Source organism: Lethenteron reissneri, chromosome 40 (genome assembly GCF_015708825.2).
Source record: "Lethenteron reissneri isolate LAM-NWPU_2019-01 chromosome 40, ASM1570882v1, whole genome shotgun sequence".
Lineage (NCBI taxonomy): Eukaryota > Metazoa > Chordata > Hyperoartia > Petromyzontiformes > Petromyzontidae > Lethenteron > Lethenteron reissneri.
The window spans coordinates 5,015,727-5,035,056 of NC_083818.1; the positions used below are offsets into that span (position 1 = coordinate 5,015,727).

At 46.4% G+C, this 19,330-nt stretch overlaps 1 protein-coding gene across 2 annotated transcripts; it reads right to left on the reverse strand.

Annotated features, from left to right (window-relative positions):
• Positions 1-318: 318 nt before the first annotated feature.
• Positions 319-19,231, reverse strand: SVBP (small vasohibin binding protein). 2 transcript variants are annotated; one of them, XM_061568113.1, is made up of 3 exons: positions 19,051-19,231; positions 9,189-9,335; positions 319-5,363 (listed from the first exon to the last, which is right to left on the reverse strand). In XM_061568113.1, exons 1-3 carry the CDS (start codon positions 19,063-19,065, stop codon positions 5,217-5,219), a joined length of 309 nt encoding a protein of 102 aa, XP_061424097.1. In that variant the 5' UTR covers positions 19,066-19,231; the 3' UTR covers positions 319-5,216. The 2 variants fall into 2 exon arrangements, with proteins under 2 accessions (XP_061424097.1, XP_061424096.1); XM_061568112.1 differs by having other exon boundaries at positions 9,189-9,341.
• Positions 19,232-19,330: the final 99 nt, after the last annotated feature.

Sequence of the window (19,330 nt, forward strand, 5' to 3'; positions counted from 1 at the left end):
TTTCTGATGACGAACGCTTGTGTTGCGATCAAAAAGTCGTGGTTTTTATTTATTTTGTTATTTTCTTTGAACCTATCCACGTGACTTCACCGAAAAACCTTAAATATTATAATTATCATCCAGCTTTCTATTGGAGTAAGAGGATCAAATTATATGATAAAAAATGGTACATTTTTGGACTGCTCCCCCGTCATGATACTGTGGAATTTCCATGCGTGGTTCTGGACCGACCCAAATAGATCACTCCAATATTTATTTGTGTGCACACTCTGACCTCTGGATATTTCATGGAATTAAAAACAAAAACGCATGAATGTATTTATAAACAGTTCAAGATTGTCATTTGTTTTATTTAAACCGTTACAATTGAGATTTAAACAGAAACAGTTCAGTTCAAGACTCGTGTCAATACAGAAGTCACACGCAGTGGGTTGCTGCACGAGTGGTAGGATAAAAAGAGACACAAACACCCCTATTCCAAATGGTACGCACCAAACTCACGCAGGCGCTTGGGTAACTAACTATGGATCGGTACATTTTACCTCATTTAGAGGAGGTGCTTTTTTTGCTTTTATCAATGTTTCACGACAACGAAGTTATCTTAAAAACAGGCAATACAAAAAATCGGGCACTTCCTTTTTAGAAACGAAATGTTTTTTTGATACAGTAGTGGAAGTTATTATTTAGTGTTACAGCTTGCACGTAAACAGTGGCAATGTCAGTACATGTGTATCGCCAACAAAACAACAAGACAACACAACCAACAATATATGCTTGGTAATAGAAACATTAACAAATGCCGATGGCTGCGAGTAGCGTCTTCTTCAGCGACAGCACTTTGATCGTTTGTTGATTATTTAGCGGCAGTAAGTAGCAAACAGCCCCTTTGTGTCTCACGCTAGAACAAAACAATGTCCTCGAAGTTAGATCCGAGATTGAAATCTTGCAAGAAATACTACGAGGCACAGTGGTAGGAGAGGGTTTTAACTAACTATAAACATTTTTTTGTTATTTTACCAAGTAAAAACCCACTGAGCTGTATAGCTCTTTTTCAAAAGAGAGCTGGACACAAATGATAGCTCAACGAAGCGGCTTATCATGCGGACATTTAAAGCAGGAGCCAAATACTCGAAAATGCACGTTTCCACTTCAAATCCCAGTCGGGGGTCAACACGGCCTCTCATCCCTTGGGGCGGGGTCAATACAATTAATACCATGAGAGATTAAGTAAACAGTGGTTGTCTTTCGATTTAAAGCTTTCGTGATTGCAGGGATTAATCTTCTTGGTTCTTTCGGTAAAGTCACGTAGAAGGGAAGTAATAAAATAATAAAAATAAAACATAATAAAATTATTCTCACGACGTTTCGGCCACAACGCAAGCAGCCGTCCTCAGGTGAAGAACAGGTCTGTCGGGAAGACAGCGTCTGAATGAAACACCACCAGGCTTAGAGCGTGTATTTAGGCTGGGTTGGAGGGGGAAGAGCGCCTTGACAAAATAATTTGCATATCAAGAGAAATTTACCATATTTATGGGAAATGCAGATATGCGATTAGTCACTACTTGTGAAATGCGTAGGTGGGCGGGGGGTTTTAAAGGCTGCTTGCGTTGTGGCCGAAACGTCGTGAGAATGATTTTATTGTTTTATTTTTATTATTTTATTATTTCCCTTCTACGTCACTTTACCGAAAGAACCAAGAAGATGAAAAAGTGGTTGTCTTAACAAGACTCACCACCACCCTGGCCCACACCTCGCCACAGAAATGTTGAATTTCCACCACTGGCTGAGGAATGCGAGCGGGCGACGACCTACCGCCCCGTGCTGAAATCGGGTGTGGAAAGCACTTTTAACTTTGCGAATTACGTTTCACGCCCTTGGGAAACTTTTAAACAACTACAATTATTTGCCTCACTCTGGACGAGCGAGAGAACGACCCGGAGATGCGAGGATGAGGAACCACCGACGATCGGCGAAGGCGGCGGCGGCGGCAGCAGCAGCCACCAACAATTGCCTAAGCTCTGCGGTCCTCTACTTAGCAAAACGTTACCGGCAAACGAATGAGTGTTTATACATGTGGGAGCAAACCGGAGAGCCCGGAGAAAACCCATGAATCAAGGGGGGGGGGGGGGGTTCGACAACACTATCCCACACAGATGGAACAGGTGGAGTCCGCATTTGCTGCATCTTATTCTCCGACGTCAATTCCTCGAAGCTCGCGGGGAAGCCGCGCACCATTTGCGCGGGGATCCGACCCTTGCTGCCGCCTCTAACGGACGCTGGCTTGAAGAGCCTTGAATAGGAGCCACCAACAGCTACGACGAATCGACGCGCCAACTGCGTGCAAAGCTGATAGGTCGGCGGCCGAGGAGGGAGAAGAGACCGGAGGCCAGATGGCGTCACAGTCACCAACTCCGTCCCTTGGAGACGGCGTGGTGACTGTGCAACAGCTGTGGATCTGCCAGCAGGAAGTGATGGCGAGTTGTGGCGATGTAAACAGCGCTGGCCACGACGGTGCCCTCTTAACCTTGCCGCCTTTGATTGTCGAGTCTTTAAAAATGCATCCAAGTTTTTTTTAATGAATCCCATTGAGTAATGTTGCTACTGTAGAACCCTATACTGGGTATCCAGGGGCGTTGGGGCTCCGCGGTGGCGAGATGTTCACTACCTCGCCCGGTATACAGGAGGTCGTGGGTTCCATCCCGACCCCGACACATGTTGTATACTTGGAGTTTGGATGTTCTCCCCGTGGTCGCGTAGATTTTCCTCCGGCTCCTCCGGCTTTTCCCACCATATTTTTAATCAACATCACGCGTTTAAGAGTATTTTGCTGCTGTAAATGTTTCACTTCGTTGAGCTATCATTTGTGCCCAGGTCGCCTTACGTGGTGAAAAATTTAATACGATAAAAAATAGCTTATCCGACGAAAACCTGTGATCAAATCATTCAAAATCTGAATCTAAACTGCACCCGCACAAATGGTGGCGGCTGATGCGGCGAGCTGATGATGCGCAAATGGCAATTAAAAAACTCCCCATAATATACGTTTTTTGGGTTATATAGCGAAAACAAACCTATATTATGGATGATATTGGTTGCAAAAACCTACGTGTTAAACTGAAAAACTCCTCGCTGTGCGACTGTGGTCACCACCCAGAAATTGAACCGTGGGAACGTACCCCTGACTCGATTCCAGATTCACAACAAATAAGTATAACCCGTAAAAACAAAGTTTTTCACTCTAAATCCTTTATATGCGTGGCGGCTAGAGTCCTCTCGTCCTCTGGCTTGAGATGGCTGCCACCTATGGGTCAGATGATTGCAGTATTAAACAATTGGTAATTAAATATTTAATTTGTTTTCCCTAAACAGTGTAAAATTTTGGAATTTTTTTTCACGAACATTAATTGTCACGCACAACGAGTCTGTGTGCAAAATGTCAGCTCGATTGGATCACGGGAAGTGGGTTAAAAAACGACCGAAAGGTTTGCACGGTCGTAAGCAAGCAAGCAAGCACGCAAGCACGCAAGCAAGCAAGCAAGCACGCAAGCGAACTTAATATAAAGGATTAAAAAACGAAGGAGACGGCATCGTCAGAAGCGACGATGCACCACTCCGCGACTCCCGACGCGATTATCTGACTCAACAACCACCACCTCATGTTTTCATCAGCTGAGTGGTTCGTGGGCCTAACAAGTTTGAGAAACACCACTCCTTACATCAATGTGTCAGCCGTACGAAGATGAAACTTGACATCTGCCCGATCAGATTTAGCAAGCCAAGCAGGGTTTTTTTTAAAGCCTGGATAGTGCTTTGATGAGTGGTCGCCATGCATAACAGGTGTTATAGGTTACATGGTGGGCAGCAGAAGGCAGTGCAGCAAAATTCATGGTTGGGCTGTGCGTGTAAAATATACACGGGACGGCAACAACTATTCGAAACATTTTCTACGCGACTTAACTGAAAGAACCAAAGAATATAACTCTTCGAAAGCGGACTAAATATTGCGTAGTGCTGTTTCATCGTGCAACTCACGACCTTAACGATGCGATATCGAATCCCATTGAGGTGTTACAACTGAGGCCATCATCCACCCTGTAGATTTTAAAAATAATAGCCACCACTAAAGATGAAAGTGGTCAACAAAGCAGGCATTCTTCTGTGCACTGACTGGCTCATCATCACCCCATTGTAGCTTGGAATTTTTCCGTGACATTGACTCAGGGCCGCGGGTTGATATGAGCACCACCGCCCATGGATCGTTGACTTTTTTAGCTCAAAGACATGGACACAGTTCCAACAAAAAGTGGGTGGCCAAGTTACCCGTCAAAAGGTAAACAACCACGATACAATAAGGAAATGGATACGAGCGATCGTTAAGAATAACGGCCATGACCAGCGCAACGGATGACAAGGCCGCTTTGTATTCACGCAGCAATCTAGAAGCCCTCTCTTACCGCGTTGCAGTCGGTCGCAACGTCACGGCACGATTTCCGCGTCGAGGATCGATCCGCTTCCCGCCTCTGTTGTACCCTCATTATTTTTAACAGTGCGTGTCGATTGTTCCAATCACACAATTGGGATTGTACATAATAGCAAATATCACCGTGCCACCCCTCCACCAACGGTACTGGCAGACTGATGCCCCAAGGTGACTCTTGCAAATGAGACTCATCCTGGCCTCTTGCGTTCTCACCTGGTTAAATTTGAATAAACCTGGAAGCTTGAAATTTGTTCCGTCTCGTTTGTTCCAATGGCTTCGACGTGTGTCCGTGTATAATTTGCATCGACCGATTACCCTGCACATAATCCGATTGCCGTATTACGGAGCTTAAGAAAAATTGGGTAGAACGAAGTGTAAAGTCGTCGATCAATACCGATTATTCGACCCGCTATGAATGCATGAGATCGCGCGTGTAACAACCAATGCTTTTTTTGCTTCGCGCCAAGTTCTGCACGACAGGCTCACGTCACCCCAGCAGCAGCAGCAGCAGCCACTGGAGGCGCTACCATTTGACATCAAAAGAACAATCTCGCAAATCGAACCGCGTCCGTGAATTGCGCCGATTGTTCTGACGCCAAGTTAAGAATCTCGATTTCGACCGCCGGGTCGCTTGCACGTGGCTCTCGGTGAGGGCGATAGTGGGGGGGGAGGAGGGAAGTGGGGGGCGGGGGGGGTGTGAGAGGTGTAAGGGGTTGCTCTTTCTTGGTGGCCGCAATCAGACGCGGCACGCGGCGATGATGTCGCCGTCGTGCGCCTCCGTGCCGCCTTCCTCCCCGTTGGCGATCTGCTGGTGCATCTGGCGGCAGAACTCCTCAAACTGCTGCTGCTCCAGTTCTGTCATCACCTTGTTGAGCGCGTAGATCTGTGTGCCCGCACCGCGCCAGCGCAAGCAGCAATCGGCAGGGGCCAGCGATGAGTTTCGAAAGTAAACATTTACGATTTTTTGGATTCTCATATTTTGGAGGAAATTTTTTGACTTTCTATGCATGCTTCATTTACGCGCGATGAAGGGGTCATTGCCCAAAACGTCACCAAGTATATATTTTATTTTAACGCCGCAGCGTTGGTGACGGACGTGTTGTGTTTTTTTTTCGTCAATTGTGCTTGTGCACCACTGCCAATGCAGCAACACCATCACCAAATCGTTTGTTCAGATTTTTTCATAATTTGCATTACCTCATCACTTAATGTCTTCGTGCCAACAATAGTGACATCACTCAATGCCGAGCGGCAGGCAAAGTGTGGAAGTGATATCATGAAAGCGACGTCAATTCCCGTGACTTCACCACAGCAACACCACTTCCTGTGTCGTTCATTTGTTTAGATCAATCCGAGCACATTTATTTCTACGGATCATGCGGCGTTTCATATCGAGGCTCGATTTTCGGATTGAATGTGTGTAAGTTGAACTTCTCTCGCACCGTACGTAGCCAAACCGTGCTAATTGGAGGTGTGGGGGAAGGACAAAAAAAACAAAAAATTATGCCAAAATCAGGAACACGTCCATAGCTGTCAACCCATACGGTTCACCCATATTCTTGTACAGGGAAATTTAATTTTCAGGTCCATACGGCGTACAGACGTTTCAATACGGGCACATTTGTTTTGCCTATTTGTTTGTGTTTCTCCCTTGTGATGGGACTTTGTTGGATGAACGTTGAGATTTATAAGGGCACAGAGTGACCAATAAGGTCTGAATTGGTCTGTAATGAAGGAAGGCACGGATAAGGGATTGACAGGTACGCACATCCTGAGCGGAGACCGCCGCGTCAGAGCTGTCGAGGGCGCATGCCTCTATATCTGCGGCGGGCGCTTTCGAAGCAGGGGTTGATGGGATTATTATTTACAATAATCCATCACAACTCGTACCAATAGGGCACGTTGTGGCGGCATTTCTGTTTCCTGTCGCTGCAGGGAGTAATGAGCGTTTGCTTGCGATATTTATTAATCCGTGATACGCGCCCCACCAGCGCCCCCAGAAAAGCTGCTTAACTGACGTGCGTGGTGGCACATTAGAAAGCTATGAATTATGCATGAAATTTTAATTTCACGTGGGATAATACGGAGAGCAATTTTACCGCACAGCTTGAGTTTGCATGGCAGCTTTCCAAAGATCCCCCTGGAGAAACTTTGTTGGGTTGTAAGACCAAGTTAATGCAAAAAAGTAGCGGATTTTTTTTTCCCAGTTGCTCAAAGTAGCATTGCATACCCAAGGTCATAGTCATTAAACGTTGCACAGCATTCTGCGAAACTGCTCAGTCGCGATTCACAAAGCAGAAGGCAGTGTGGGAAAATCCATCGTTGTATTGTTCTTCTATGCATCCACATCTATTGACAGACAACCAAAAAAACCTGGAAAATATACACCAATAAAACTGTCTTAAATGAAATATAAATACAACAGCCCAAGTTTCGGACAATGAGGCCTTCTTTGTGGCACTATGAGAAAGTCCCCAGAAGGGTTATAGCCCAAAACGTCGCTTATGTATTTCAATTTTTTTAAGGCCACACTGTTTATTTTGTTAATTGGGCTTGTGCATCACTACCAACGCTGCAGCAGCATCAACAATTAGTTCCACATCCTTAAACCTGCCACACACACATACAGCTGATCAGTGAGGTTTCTTGAGTAAACAAAACTGGCTAATTAGTTACAATGGTGTGTTGGAGAATAAATCCACATTTACAATTCGAGTACGACGTTTCGCTGGTGATTACAACCAGCCTGGTCAGGCGACAACCAGAATTTCTGTGATCTAAGCCAAAAAAAAACCTTTATTATGGATACGATTGGTCGTGAAAGCCTACGTGTTAAACTGACTAACATCTACGCTCACCTCGCCAACCTCTGCATTGACCAGCTTGGTGAAGTATGCTCAAACGACCCTCGCAACCCATGCAGGCATCAAGGAGGCCATCATCCAGCAGTGGATTGACAATAAGGATGCACAGGCAAACGTAATATTGTAGGTATGATTAACGTGAGTTGTATCTGTGGTGATTGTTACATTGGGGAAACGAAACGTCATATCTCTGATCGTGTCCGCGAGCACAAGTCAGATCTGAAACGCGGCAAAATTGAGTCTTCCGCCGTTGCCGATCATTGCTACAACGCTGTGGGCTCTCATGATATTGTCTTTTCCGAGACCAAGGTGCTCTGCAAACCTTCTGGCTACCATCAAAAGTTTGTACACGAAGCCATCCAGATATACAAACACAGACATAACTTCAACCGTGATGATGGGTACAAACTGAGTAATCATTGGAAAGATGTTATTAACCATGTAAAAAAGATTTAACTACACATATTTGTACCATCTTATCTGACAGGTACTATTCTACTTTACCGAGTGTTGACATCCCCAGCGTTTAACAGTACTGCTTTCTTTTTTTATTTTGATTATCAGCCAACACCGGCCACAACCCCGAGTCGAGGTGCACCAATTGTTCTCTTTTAGTCCCGTCCCCCCCACCATTCCATTCCCTGGCTACCACATTCAGATAAGCCCCTCCCCCCCTCCCCCTTAACTTGTATTTAAGAGCTTGTCTCTTGGATTTTTTCCTCACTTGATACAGTAAATTTAGCTGTGACGGTCCCACCTAATGACGGAGACTTGTGTTGCCTCCGAAACGTCGGGATTTATTATATTATTTTTTATAATTTATTTTTATTTTTCATTAATTTTTTACCTACGTGACTTTACCGAAAAAACCTAAGAGTATGAATCCTTGCAGTCACGAAAGCTTCAAATCTAGAATGATTAACGTGCTCTATGTGGCCGTGCAACCCAAACGGTGGTGGCCATATCGCAAGCCACGCCACCGTAGTCTGTTGTTCCTTCAGCGGAGGAGGAGCAAAATTACACGGCCTCTAAGACTGCTGAAAGCCTTATCGTGGCTATCAGACCTTGCCATTGGCAAATTAGCTCCTGGACGTGTTGTCCATAGACAAGACAAATCATAGAATGTGGTCCGAAGAAGGGTGACTGTCTGGAACGTCTATTATATTTGTTCATTTAGAAAACTAAACTATTTTTTATGTTACCAGGTAAGGCCCACTGAGCTGTATAGGCACTTTTCCAGAAGCGACCAGGCCACAAATCAAAGCTGAATGAAGTGGCTTATCATGTGGAAATGTATAGCAGCCAAATACTCTAAACACATGTTGATTCTAAATGTGGAGGGGAAAACTGGAGGGCCTTGAGAAAAATCCACATGACCACCACGAGGAGAGACCCATTCAAACTGCAAATATACATGAGTCAGGGTCAGGATTGAACCTACGACCTTCTGTATACCTGGCGAGGTAGTTAGCATCTCTTCTAGATTTTAAGCTTTCGTGACTGCAAGGATTCATATTCTTAGGTTTTTTCGGTAAAGTCACGTAGGTAAAAAATGAAAATTAATAAAAGTAAAATAAAATAAAAATAAAATAAAAATCACGAAGTTTCGGAGGCAACACAATCTTCCGTCTTCAGGTGGAACCGTCACAGCACGCTTGCTGAAGACGGAAGCTTGTGTTGCCTCCGAAACGTCGTGATTTTAATTTTTTATTTTACTTTTATTAATTTAAATTTAAATTTTTTACCTACTTGACTTTACCGAAAAAAAAACCTAAGAATATAGTTAGCATCGCGCCACCGTGTCGAGATTGTGCCGTACGGGAGCGGATGTAGAGAAAACTAACCTCGGCTCTCTGCCGCGCCTTGGTCTCCTGCAGTGCCGTCTTTTGCTGCTTGTTTTTGTCCAATTTGTTGCCGGCCTCTTTCGGGGTCCTCGGCTTGTCCCTCTTGGTGGCCGAGTCCAGTGAGCCGGGCTTCGGTTTACTCGCCGACTGGTTCTTGAAAGGAACGCGACGGGGTGGAGGAGGAGGGGGGGGGGACGCACACCACGAGGCTGCCATTTTACTACAAAGCGTTAAAAAATTTACCCGTAAAAACAAAGTTTTTCACTATAAATCCTTTATATGCGTGGCGGCTAGAGTCCTCTCGTCGTCTGGCTTGAGATGGCTGCCACCTATGGGTCAGATGATTGCCTGCCACCATTAAGCAATTGGTATTTTCGTATTTTCACGAAAATACATTGTCACGCACAACGAGTCTGTGTGCAAAATGTCAGCTCGATTGGATCACGGGAAGTGGGTTAAAAAACGACCGAAAGATTTGCACGGTCATAAGCAAGCAAGCACGCAAGTGAACTGAATATAAAGGATTTAAAAACAAAACGAAATTGCCAGGTAAGGCTGACTGAAGTGACCTGGCCAAAAATGATAGCTCAACGAAGTGGCTTATCACGTGGAAATGTATAGCAGCCACTCTAAACATATGTTGATTCTAAGTGTGGAGGGAAAAACCGGAAGACCTGGAGAAAAATTCACGCGACCACGGGGAGAGAGACATGCAAACTCCAAATATACAGGTGTCAGGGATGGGGATCGAACCCAAGATCTCCTGCATACCAGGTGAGGTAGTTAACATCTTGCCACTGTGGCGCCCTTGCACTGAAACCATTGCATAGCAATGGATAAAACCAACAACAGCAATTGGTGATATCTATGGGTTCCTTTTTTGTCAGTATCTAATTGATGAGGACACAACATAAGAATAGGCTTTACCCTTTCTGGCAATACAAGAAAAAAGGTCCAATAGATAGATCGCCTCAACCCGAGCCATTAATACTTTAATACTTGCTTTGCCTTTGTACTGTTCATCTTTTGGCGTTCTCAGGTCTAACACTGGTGAAACAAGGTAATGCAATAAGGCTTTCTCTGGTGTGCGTCAATCGGTTTCAATGACAATGCCGTTTATTATAATCGGAGCGTGTTTGTTTGCATGATTTCCCACAAGTATGTGTCGCTAATGCAGGTGTGATGCCTTGCAATAGTTGTCAGTATTTGGTGTTTGAGAATCTTAACACATCCTGTTTCATTGCCAGAAAGGGTAAAGCCTATTCTTATGTTTTGTTGTACGGTTCCAAAGAAGTTCAACATATACACGCACACGTACAGAAGCTGCATTGGTATTTGCACCGTGACGTAGCAACGGTTTGGGGAGGCGTTCATCGAGCAGTGGGTCGATCATGGCTCACGACGATTGATATTTCCAGTTGCGAGGGGTGGAGTTTCAAAGAACCAGACTCAATATTGAAAGCCCAAAATAAAAAAATCAACATCATTATCTCCTCAGTGTCTGTTGATCTTCTTCCGCACCGTTCATAGCCGGCCGTGCAAATTGGAAGTGCGGGAAAAGAGTGCTAGGGAGGGAATGGACCCTGCCATAGGAATGAGGAGTTTTCCCCAACGTTACATTGTCTTCGACAGAAATAATAAAGATGACGCAATTTGTGACGCACACAATATATTTCACGGGCATAAATGATCGTGGCCCCTGGGAGGCACGGAGCCAAGCTCGGCGTCGATCAAAATCTGGACTTATTAAGTGTCTTTAAAAAGTCGGTGAAGATTGAATGTTGCTGCAAATATGCAGTGTGACGGTGATGGCCGGCTTCTGACGGAAAAACGACGCTTGGCAGGGACGGTCCTTAGGATAGAGCGTAGGAGGTTGTGAGTCGCGATATTGAGAGTTCTACCATGAGTTGTAGTGCAGGGGGACAGGAGCGGAGAGATATACCGGTGCTGCCACGCAGAGAAACGACGCCTGGCAGTGACGGTCCTTGGTGTCGAGCGGAGGAGGTTGTGACTCGCGCTATTGCGGAGACTTCTCCCGTGAGCTGTAGTGCGAAGTGACGGGCATGATGATACGGTGGACGATCGAAAGTCTAGGCTCGGCGAGTGCTGCGCAATGGCCATTTGAGCAGGGAGACACGTTTGACTCATTGTCATCATCATCATATTTTACTGTTATTACCAAGGGTCATTATTAAGATCAGGGACCTCCTCGCATATAACTACTCTTTCTAATCTATTTAAGCATGGCACAAGGGCTGGATTTATAGCCGAAGGGACATACCCTCGAGGGGATCGATATTCGGAATTCCCAAGTGCGGTTTAATTAACTTAATGACCATAAATATCATGATTGATCTCTCTCATTATCAGTAACAAGTAGTTCAATCAACATTCGAGATGATCGCACATATACGCGTGGGTGGACCCGCATATTGAGTGGCGTTCAATGACCAGGCAGCCTGCCACCGAACCACATAAGCGAAGGTTCAATTCCCGATAGAGGCATGTGGGGGTTCAATTACAGCAGCTGTGATATAGCATTTAGGAGCCGGGGTTGGTGGGTCATGTAGTGATATTTTAAATCGGTGTCAAGACTTTCAACAACTCAGCAGAGCAGAGGCTAGTAGATAGCAGCAGAGCAAGCAGGGTGCTGACATCAGTATCGACCTTTGGGTGTTATACCCGTGTGTGTGAGATTTCTCTCGGTACTCTGGTTTCCTATCACATGCCAACAAAGAAACTGGCCCAACATTTCAAAACAGTATCCTATTGAAAATGGTTATTTTTGGCTCACCGAGACTTTTCTCTGAGTAGGAAATCACTCTTTAGAGTGAAAATACTTTTCAGACGTTTGTCAATCCGCTGCTGGATGCAGTCCTCCCCATTATGCTGTGTTGGTCATTGTGGCCATACTCCATCATACTGGTCGGTCTTCGTCTTTCTCTCGTAGGGATTAACAGCAGAAGATTACAGATGTACTAATAGGGGTTTTCCCCTTTTTTTCTGGCAACAAAACTGACACCTTTTGCAAGGAATCGTGCTTACATTAACCACAATACTTGCAGTCAGATGCAAACAAAAAACAATACTATGATAATTTATGCATTGTCTTTGAAACTGATTAGTCCTTTTGGCGTCATCTGGTCGAACACCATGAGACTAGGCTCTAAAGAAAGCTGTCTCTGGTGTGGACCAATCAGTTTCAAAGACAATGCATAAATTATCAGAGTATTGTTTTTTGTTTGCATTTGACTGCAAGTATTGTGGTTAATGTAAGCATGATTCCTTGCAAAAGGTGTCAGTTTTGTTGCCAGAAAAAAGGGGAAAAACCCTATTAGTATATTTTGGTACTGGCAAAGGAGGTCCCATGATGTAGCTGCTCACCCCGAGCTCTCATTACTCTGGTAGTGCGTTGTCTTTGAACTGTGCGCCTCTTGGCGTCATCTGGTCGAACACCATATGAGACTAGGCTCTAAAGAAATCTGTCTCTGGTGTGGACCAATCAGTTTCAAAGACAATGCATACATTATCAGAGTATTGTTTTTTGTTTGCATTTGACTGCAAGTATTGTGGTTAATGTAAGCATGACTCCTTGCAAAAGGTGTCAGTTTTGTTGCCAGAAAAAAGGGGAAATACCCTATTAGTATATTTTGGTACTGGAAAAGGAGGTCCCATGATGATTACAGATGTAATTTAGATTTGTTATCCACTCAATTGTCTGCTCAAACGCAGAGTGGATTTCGTCCATTCCTCCTTTAAAGGAGTGAAAACAGCAGCAACAGCAGCGGAGTGTTTACGATGCGGTCCATGCTTTGGCATTCGTGGCCGCACTCACAGGTTCGCCGAATCTTTGATGCACCACTTGTGCATCAGGTGGCCGCATCGGCCACGTGGCCCGGTCCCGATTCGGTTGATGCTCGACCATTGGTGGCGTGGAAGGTTGGAACTGGTCCGTGTGGCTTGACGATGTTTCAGGTTTCATTTGTGTAACCGGGTGGCGAGAACTCAAAGAGACCAGGCCGAGTCTCATTCGCAAGAGTGACCTGGGTCACCACTGTGAATGAGTTTCTTGCATCAACTTATTTATTTAGAACTGCTTACTTGTCTTTAGTTTGCTGTGGTCCCTCCCCCACCCACAACTCCGATTAGCGCAACTGGCTATGTACGGTGCTGCTAAAGAAGTTCAACGTACTTATATTTATAACAGGTTCCCATGTTGACCTAAGATTTAGGGGTTTCGCAGCCAATTAGGATTCAAAATTTGATACATTTGAACAATCACAGTCTCCGACGCTAAACACTTGTAAACGTAACAATCCATTTTTTTGGCTGCGTCGGGTCGCAGAGCGTGTTAGCGACACACATTTGGCCAGATCATCTCATGGTTAAATCAAGTTGCAAACGAGATGTTTTTTAAAATCTCAAAATGGATTTTTTCACGTGAATTTTTTTTTTAAGAAGCGAAATACCAACAAGTTAAATAAAGAACATGGCAATTATTCTCAGTACGAAAGGATGCCATACGCAACGAATGAACCTCAAAATAAAAATAGTAAACCTTAATTGTAACTAACATTGGCTAAATAATAAGGGTAAACGATAATTAAAATACCATGAGCAATTCACCCGGAATAGGCCCGATCTCGTCAGATCTCAGGAAGATAAGCAGGGTTGATCCTGGATAGTGCTTAGATCGACTGACCCACCTCTGTGCATAACAGATGTTATAGGCGGCTTAGTTAGGGGCTAAGCTGTGGGCAATGTCAGTGTTCATCTTCTTGGTTCTTTCGGTAAAGTCACGTAGAAGGAAAATAATAAAATAATACAAATAAAACATAATAAAATAATTCTCACGATGTTTCCGCCACAACGCAAGCAGCCGTCCTCAGGTGAAGAACAGGTCTGTCGAGAAGACAGAGTCTGAATGACAGAGTCATTCATATATCTTCACCTGAGGACGGCTGCTTGCGTTGTGGCCCGAAACGTCGTGAGAATTATTTTATTATGTTTTATTTGTATTATTTTCCTTCTACGTGACTTTACCGAAAGAACCAAGAAGATGAATCCCTGCAGTCACGAAAGCTTTAAATCGAAATGTCAGTGTTGTTCTGTGCGTCTAAAGCTCCCCACCTCCACAAGACGAGCCACGGGAAATTAAAAGCAATGCCAACAGTTATGCCATTACAGCCTTGAGTACACCAATAGAGAGACACGCATCATAAAGATACGTAATGATGGAGATAAGAGACTCATGGAGATCAGATACATAGATACACATATAGATCAGAATATGTATTCATGCTGGAGGAATCCGATGAGCCATGAAGCTCTCTCTTGTTTTTACAGATGTCCAGTAGGTGCGGGTCAGAACGTCACAACAATACAATAACACGATAGTAGGGTCAAGTACAAGAAAGGTAAACAGATCACCCAAGCACATATACAACTAAACCATCCCCATCCTCCCAGGCAAAGCCCACTGAGGTATTAACTTATTTTCCAGAAGCGACACGAAGAGATACATCAAAGACAAATCCCACAGTGGATTGTGGCCATGCAACCCAAATATACTGGTAGGAACCTCCTGGTTACGCCAGCCCACAGGGGATTATTGTGTCCGTCGTGCAGGGAGGGGGGCTGGGTGAGGGAGGGGCTGGGTGAGGGAGGGGAGGGTGGGGAGGGGCTGGGTGGGGAGGGTTGGAAGGGGCTGGGTGGGGGATGGGAGGGGTGGGGCTGGTCACCCCGTGGTGCCCTTATAAAACTCAACGTAACCAACTCAACGTCTAACCTACTCACGCCGGCTTGTGCCCGCCCTCACAGTCGGGCATATTTGCGGAATACACCACGCCGCCGTTGACCCTGGCCATTGACCGAGCAACCCAACGTTCCTGCCAGCTTCCTCGCGTGAGTAGGTTAAACGTTGAGTTTTATAAGGGCACCATGGGGTCACCAGCCCCTCCCTCCCCACCCAGCCCCTCCCTCCCCACCCAGCCCCTCCCTCCCCACCCAGCCCCTCCCTCCCCACCCAGCCCCTCCCTCCCCACCCAGCCCCACCCTCCCCACCCAGCCCCACCCTCCCCACCCAGCCCCACCCTCCCCACCCAGCCCCACCCTCCCCACCCAGCCCCACCCTCCCCACCCAGCCCCACCCTCCCCACCCAGCCCCACCCTCCCCACCCAGCCCCACCCTCCCCACCCAGCCCCACCCTCCCCACCCAGCCCCACCCTCCCCACCCAGCCCCACCCTCCCCACCCAGCCCCACCCAGCCCCACCCTCCCCACCCAGCCCCACCCTCCCCACCCAGCCCCACCCTCCCCACCCAGCCCCACCCTCCCCACCCAGCCCCACCCTCCCCACCCAGCCCCACCCTCCCCACCCAGCCCCACCCTCCCCACCCAGCCCCACCCTCCCCACCCAGCCCCACCCTCCCCACCCAGCCCCACCCTCCCCACCCAGCCCCACCCTCCCCACCCAGCCCCACCCTCCCCACCCAGCCCCACCCTCCCCACCCAGCCCCACCCTCCCCACCCAGCCCCACCCTCCCCACCCAGCCCCACCCTCCCCACCCAGCCCCCACCCTCCCCACCCAGCCCCACCCTCCCCACCCAGCCCCACCCTCCCCACCCCAGCCCCACCCTCCCCACCCAGCCCCCACCCTCCCCACCCAGCCCCCACCCTCCCCACCCAAGCCCCACCCTCCCCAACCCAGCCCCACCCTCCCCACCCAGCCCCACCCTCCCCACCCAGCCCAACCTCCCCACCCAGCCCCACCATCCCACCCAGCCCCACCTCCCCACCCAGCCCCACCCTCCCCACCCAGCCCCACCCTCCCCACCCAGCCCCACCAGCCCCACCCTCCCCACCCAGCCCCACCCTCCCCACCCAGCCCCCCCATCCCCACCAGCCCACCTCACCCAGCCCCAGCCCTCCCACCCAGCCCCCACCCTCCCCACCCAGGCCCCACCCTGCCCCCACCCAGCCCCACCCTCCCCACCCAGCCCCACCCTCCCACCCAGCCCCACCCTCCCACCCAGCCCCACCCTCCCCACCCAGCCCCACCCTCCCCACCCAGCCCCACCCTCCCCACCCAGCCCCACCCTCCCCACCCAGCCCCACCCTCCCCACCCAGCCCCACCCTCCCCACCCAGCCCCACCCTCCCCACCCAGCCCCACCCTCCCCACCCAGCCCCACCCTCCCCACCCAGCCCCACCCTCCCCACCCAGCCCCACCCTCCCCACCCAGCCCCACCCTCCCCACCCAGCCCCACCCTCCCCACCCAGCCCCACCCTCCCCACCCAGCCCCACCCTCCCCACCCAGCCCCACCCTCCCCACCCAGCCCCACCATCCCCACCCAGCCCCACCCTCCCAACCCCTCCCCAACAGCCCCACCCTCCCCACCCAGCCCCTCCCCACCCAGCCCCTCCCTGCACGACGGACGGACACAATAATCCCCTGTGGGCTGGTGTAACACCACGAGGTTCCTACCAGTATAATCGGAAACTAGCACACATTTGCACACACGTCAACCCCTTATCAGTGAAACTTAATTTAGAGCTTTCGTGACCGCAGGAATTATTCTTTGGTTCTTTCGGTAAAGTCACGTATAAAGATAAACTAATAAATTAAATTAAATACTAGCATACGACGTTTCGATTGCAACACAAGCAATCATCATCAGGTATAAAAGAAAGAGCAACAAAAATCTAGTATACTTAGAAATGTAATGTAATACAACAGAGAGTCGGATAACATAACAGTCAACACCCTATCTGGTTGATTACGTTCTTCCTGAGAATGCTAAATTTGAGAGAGAGATTAAACACAGAACCAGAAACATAGACTGTGATATCTGTCTGCTTATATGTCTGTCTATGTTTCTGGTTCTGTGTTTAATCCCTTATCAGTGCCCTACCTTTTTAGACCAATTCAGACCTTAATGGTTATACCCCGTGCCCTTATACATATCAACGTTCATCCTACAAAGTCCCATCACAAGGTGAGAGAAACACAACACAAATAGACAATGTTGTTGTTGTTGTTGCCCGCATTGAAACGGCTATACGCCGTATGGACCTGAAAACTCAATGTCTCTGTACAAGAATACGGGGTAGGCTGTATTGGTTGTGACAGGTATGGTACTGTGTAGTGTATAGTAATGTAGTGTATAGTGTAGTGTAAAGTAATGTAGTGTATAGTGTAGTGTAAAGTAATGTAGTGTATAGTGTAGTGTATAGTAATGTGGTGTATAGTGTATAGTAATGTGGTGTATAGTAGTGTAGTGTATAGTGTAGTGTATAGTAATGTAGTGTATAGTGTAGTGTATAATAATGTAGTGTATATAAATGTAGTGTATATTAACGTAGTGTATATTAATGTAGTGTATAGTAATGTAGTGTATAGTAATGTAGTGTAGTGTATAGTAATGTGGTGTATAGTAGTGTAGTGTATAGTAATGTAGTGTATAGTGTAGTGTATAGTAATGTGGTGTATAGTAATGTAGTGTATAGTGTAGTGTATAGTAGAGTGTATAGTAATGTGGTGTATAGTGTAGTGTATAGTAATGTGGTGTATAGTAGTGTAGTGTATAGTAGTGTAGTGTATAGTAGTGGTGTATAGTAGTGTAGTGTATAGTAATGGTGTATAGTGTAGTGTATAGTAATGTAGTGTATAGTAATGTAGTGTATAGTGTAGTGTATAGTAATGTAGTGTAGTGTATAGTGTAGTGTATAGTAATCTAGTGTAGTGTATAGTGTAGTGTATAGTAATGTAGTGTATAGTCATGTAGTGTATAGTGTAGTGTATAGTAATGTAGTGAGTGTCTAGTAGTGTAGTGTATATTGTAGTGTATAGTGTGGTGTATAGTAGTGTGGTGTATAGTAGTGTAGTGTATAGTAATGTGGTGTATAGTGTAGTGTATAGTAATGTAGTGTAGTGTATAGTAATGTGGTGTATAGTGTAGTGTATAGTAATGTGGTGTATAGTGTAGTGTATAGTAATGTGGTGTATAGTGTAGTGTATAGCAATGGGGTGTATAGTGTAGTGTATAGTAATGTAGTGTATAGTGTAGTGTATAGTAATGTGGTGTATAGTAGTGTAGTGTATAGTAATGTGGTGTATAGTAGTGTAGTGTATAGTAATGTGGTGTATAGTGTAGTGTATAGTGTAGTGTATAGTAATGTAGTGTAAAGTAATGTAGTGTATAGTGTAGTGTATAGTAATGTGGTGTATAGTGTAGTGTATAGTAGTGTGGTGTATAGTAATGTAGTGTATAGTAGTGTAGTGTATAGTAATATAGTGTAGTGTATAGTAATGTGGTGTATAGTAGTGTAGTGTATAGTAATGTGGTGTATAGTAGTGTAGTGTATAGTAATGTAGTGTATAGTAGTGTAGTGTATAGTAGTGTAGTGTATAGTAATATAGTGTAGTGTATAGTGTAGTGTATAGTAGTGTAGTGTATAGTAATGTGGTGTATAGTGTAGTGTATAGTAGTGTAGTGTATAGTCATGTGGTGTATAGTAGTGTTTCAGATACCTGTCAACCCCTTATCAGTGCCCCACCTAATTACAGACCAATTAAGACCTTATTGGTCATCCCGTTCCCTTATAAATCTCAACGTTCATCCTACAAAAGTCCCCATCACAAGGCGAGAAACACATCACAAAGACACATTTTTTAACCCGTATTGAAACGGCTGTATGCAGTATGGACCTGAAAACTCAATTTCCCTGTACAAGAATACGGGGTTAAAACCGTATGGGTTGTAAGAGGCATCATACGCTTGGCGTGAAGCAGCAGCAATACAAATACACAAAGTTACATGCAAAAAGCCACCACAATCAAACGGAACGCACGCACGCACCTTCGACTCGTTCATCTTGCGAGCACCCGTTGACGATAAACAATTAAAAGTAGTAATAATAATAGCGTGGTTTTTCTTGTTCTTAAATAATTTTTTTTTATCGCTCGCGGCGTTAATATCGCGCTTAAACGAGGCGTTCTTTAGCGATATTTAAAGCGGCGATAAAACCCTACAATAGATAGGCGCGTACAGAGGCGAGCTTAGTTCTATATTTCGCAGTCCGCTTAAGCATTGCCTGGCCAGCATCGGCGCTTCCCATTGGATCGTTGGTTGGGACGAG

Bases quoted from the DNA above. Each gene is read 5' to 3' on its own strand.
- SVBP (XM_061568112.1), bottom strand. The intron at 5,364-9,188 runs GTTAGTTTTCTC...GCGGGCACACAG, and splicing joins AGGCGCGGCAGAGAGCCGAG to ATCTACGCGCTCAACAAGGT.